Source organism: Musca vetustissima, unplaced genomic scaffold (assembly GCF_032173495.1).
Source record: "Musca vetustissima isolate MV318-11 ecotype Yass unplaced genomic scaffold, APGP_CSIRO_Mvet_v1 utg2303, whole genome shotgun sequence".
Classification (NCBI taxonomy): Eukaryota; Metazoa; Arthropoda; class Insecta; order Diptera; family Muscidae; genus Musca; species Musca vetustissima.
The window spans coordinates 190096-194519 of NW_026881770.1; the positions used below are offsets into that span (position 1 = coordinate 190096).

The 4424-nt window shown below is 32.0% G+C and overlaps 1 protein-coding gene across 1 annotated transcript; it reads right to left on the minus strand.

Annotated features, from left to right (window-relative positions):
• Positions 1–1257: 1257 nt before the first annotated feature.
• LOC133327744 (uncharacterized) lies at positions 1258–4169 on the minus strand. Its single transcript, XM_061536285.1, has 5 exons — positions 4016–4169; positions 3625–3909; positions 2783–3411; positions 2547–2718; positions 1258–1431 (listed from the first exon to the last, which is right to left on the minus strand). Exons 1-5 carry the CDS (start codon positions 4151–4153, stop codon positions 1261–1263), a joined length of 1395 nt encoding a protein of 464 aa, XP_061392269.1. The 5' UTR covers positions 4154–4169; the 3' UTR covers positions 1258–1260.
• Positions 4170–4424: the final 255 nt, after the last annotated feature.

A 4424-nucleotide genomic window follows, 5' to 3' on the forward strand; every position in this document is an offset into this window, starting at 1 on the left:
AATGACGAAACGAAGCCGCCGTTATGGCAAAAGCACGCACCTGTGTCCCGACAAAACACTTGGGTTTTTTACTACCAGAACTGCTTTGTACCAACGACAATTAAAATTCCGATTCCCAGTGTATTCCAGAATCTCAAAGTCTGTTTATGGGAGATTCAAGTTTAGGATGATGCGCTTGAAAAAATATTTCATGTGAAAAAATATACGACTACAAAGCATGTCTGGATTTCTTTAATTTTATTTTTATTTATTTTTAATTATAACTAAGAATGAAATAGAAATATATTTTTTAATTTTTTGTTGAATGTTTTTTTTTTGTACTTTATTTTACTAAAAGTTTTATGTTTTAGGAAAAATTCAAAGGAATAAGTTTTAATGCGTAGTATAGTATCTTTACATAATTATATTTATGGCAATCAATCATTATGAATACTAAAGTGTCCTTCCCTAAAGTTAGCTTGTTCTAGCTTTCCTTGAATCTTCAAAGGAAAATTCAAGTAGAGAGCCAAATATGTTTATATGTATAGATACTTAGTTCTTACGTTCACCGATATAACACGAAAATTGAAATTATGTTAACAAAAAGTTATCAAAACAGATGTTTACCACAAAATTAATTACTCCATTCCAGACAGATACATTTTATACTTTATAATAACTACCCTTTACAAAAACGATATTATTTATATTCAAAGGTGAGAAGGAGCTATAAGCTATTCCAATCCAGAATTTAAAAGAAAATTTAGCTTATGTGTACTGTATATTAAAATGTGTACATGAACAAATGTTTTATATTTATTTGAAATAAAACAATTTTATTTAAAAATCTGTTTGATATTATTTTTTACCTTACTATATTTTTTATTGAAAACATTAAACATTCTGTGTTTATTTAAAATAATACTTTATTTTATTTTAAGTTTTGTCTTTTAATTATTTTATTCTACTAAACAAGCACAATTTCATTTAAGTACATTTTATTTCATGGTCATTTTTTGTAAAAGAAGACTGACGAAAAACATTCACGAGCACATAACAAAAAAAAAAAAAAAAAAAACAAAACAAAAAAACAAACAAAAAACTACAAAAATATTAAACATTAGCGACGATAAGAAAATTTGGATACGCTCGGATAAAAAATTTTAAAAATAACGTTTTTTTATAATACAAAGTCTCTTATGTGTGCAGCCACTAAAAAAAAGGCACAACATTTTCTGTGTTCAGACATTCCAACCCAGGGAGAAAAACACTTTGTGATAATCAATTGTTGTAATTCTGTCGGCCACCCAATTCCAAAAGGAATCGATCTGGATGATCCATCCAATCTGCTGCGGTTAGTTTAACTGTACGTTGTCGTTCGGCTTCTTTTATTTGCCATTTCTTGATATCTAATTGTACTTCACGTGATGTTTTATCTCCACAACCCCACACCTATAACAATAACAAAACTTCATTATACATAATTCCAAAATTGTGTTTTTGTTATGGAAGCTTTGATGCGTGATGACTAATCTGATAAATATTATCGATATGATATAAAATATAGGAAATTAATTTTTAATTACTGTAATCCATTTTGATTATAAACAACTTTTTAGATATACCATAAATATATTTAAAGCATGTAATCTAATAAATGTTATATTATAAATAAACCAAAAATTGCTATAGCTATTATTAAAATGATTTCTTAAGTTCGAAAGACGGTTTTTATTAATAGGATATTTATGTTGAGTGAAAGTGAACAGCAAAATGAACAAACGGATTGTCAATTATTTAAAAATTAAAAACAAAAATTACCAAAATCAACTCCGGACAATATATATATATATATACTCTCCCTTATGCAATTTTAACGAATCACACTATGTAATTTGGAAGATAACATTTGACTTGGATAAACGTAAACAGGGGTGGGGAACGTTCGATAAAAAAAATCTAAATGGGAAATGTTTGCAAGCATGTTTATCGATAGGCCAATGGTTGAAAATAGAAATAAGAAAATGTCCTACAATGTTCATTACTAGTGTATTGGGGATAGTTAAAGTTGAGAACAAGTCACCCTACAGACACCTTATAGAAGCCTAATGAATCGGAATTTTAAATTGGACAAATAGAGTCTAGTACGGTTATAGCGTACAAGCAAATTATTTCGTTATATGGTACGGCAAAATAAAGGCTTAAGAGAAAAAATATATATCCAGATAGAAATTGGTAGGTTTTGTGTCCTTTTTGATAATTAAAGCTACTTCTCTTTTTCTTTAATGAACCTGACATTACAGCTGACATTTTTGTAAAGGTCGCCAGCGTCAAGGTCACTATTACGAATATTTGTAGCAATTTCGTTATAACCAAATTAAAATATTTGAATATTGAATGTTGGTACCAAATAAATAGTTCGTTATATCCTTAGTTCGCTATAAGAGTAAAGATTTGTATGAAAAATATGTCTTAAAACTTCGGACCAGGTAAAAAAGTCCATTATAAGCGTACTCGTCTGTAGTAGTATCATGAATGCTATTCATTTCATCACACATTTTACTTACCTCAATTGAAAGTAGAACAGCAGCAATTCCCTTACAATCAACGTTTTCAAAGTGTTCATCGACTGCTATTATTGGTTTTCTAGGATCTGCACCTGCTCGTAAGCCTTTAGGATATCCTCGAATGGATGTGTTTAGGTAGAGAATGTTTGGTTTCTTTTCTAGTATCACAAATCTATAAAATTGTTTAGACATTTTTTTATAAATTAAGTGAAAAATATTTTGTCAGCTATACATACTTTGGCCATAGTTGTAAAACACAACTGCCTTCACCGCCTGTATAAAGATGTGTCTCCTTCCATTCATTTGGCGAGGCAATTAAATAGGTCTGATCGTCTTTTGTATGGATCAATATTAATGTTGGTCCCCGATAACCAAGGACGTGATGTAAAAAGCGGTTAGCACCTAAACCGTGTTCATTTGAATCGTACAGTAATGTCCAATGCGAGGGCATCATCGACAATTTTTCTATAAAAATTTGTGCTGCTGACGCCTTATTGGCGCTTGGAGACGTAACTTTTTGTGGTTTAGAGTATAATGGCGGCAAAGCACCGGCCAATAACCAGGCTTGCGATAATGGCATCAAAGTGGAAGAAGCATCGATGGTATCTTCAGACGGAGTATTTTGACTTTTATCGGGAAATGGATTTCGTTGTTCTAGAACCGGTGTCTGTAGTTCTATGCCACAAGATTGGCCTTCCTGTTCAAGTCCGCGGTATGCAGTCGAAAGAGTATGAACACAATATTTGTGTACCAATAGTACTAAACGTATTAAATTTTGTTCAAACCAACGGCAGACGAAGCCTACGCTTAAAGTATCGTGACTAAAAAATATTGATTTCGTCACAGAACTGAACGTACGATTTATCTGAAATGAAACAAAAACTTCATCATTAATATATAAATATATTTCTGAGTCGCTTCAACATCAAAATTGGAGCTAATCAAGGTATATACACTTTGATGAGATATCAGAAAATTTTTTATATTATATATGGTTTCCTCCAAATATACAGTGTGTGTTTCACGTAGTTTCCTGTGTAACTCTAAATATTTGTACCTTTTAATTCAAGTAACTTACCGAGGGACATAAAAGTGAATTTCCAGAGTGTTGCATAGCAATTGTGTAACATATATGAAGCAATCGAGTTACACCCTCTCGATCAACAAAATCCGGATTATCGGACTGGGCGTACATCCTTATATAGCATTCTAATATTTTAGCATCGTCCATTATTCCCAGAAATCGTTCGCATTGTTGACGGAAGGCTACGGTCCCCAAGTAACTTGTAGTTGCTCTAGACGTCGCATGCATAAACTTGAATAAACGTTGACCAAGATCTGCATATTGTGGAAATACTTGGGACTGTTCAATGGGTGTGGAGTTTCGACAATATTGATGAAGTAAGAAAAAACAAATAATGTTCAATTAAAGTCTTTGGCACAACATATCAAATGATATCACAACCTACCACAAATACATCCGAAGTAATTCCGTTGACCCCTTGTTTAAGAGATTTTTCTTTAAGAATTTCTGATAGTTTTTCAATTGGTACCAATTGTGTAAAATATTTCTCAGTCACATCCGCTCCAGATGCAGAACGACTCATAGTGCTTTCGACCTTGAGCGCATTGGCTGCTGAAGAATACCCACTGCTCTTGTTATTGTTACTGCCACCGTCAGGAACCTCACCCCCGTCGTTGCTACCACCTTCAGACTTTGACGTTGAATTTCCCATTTTGAGCAGAAATTTCAATTATTTTTGTCACCGAAGAAGGGTCTGCAAATTAAACAGTCTTGTTTGTATAAGTAATTAGCAGTAACAAAGGTAACAAATGCGCAATAATTAACTTAAAATAATTGCACAGAGACAAATTGTA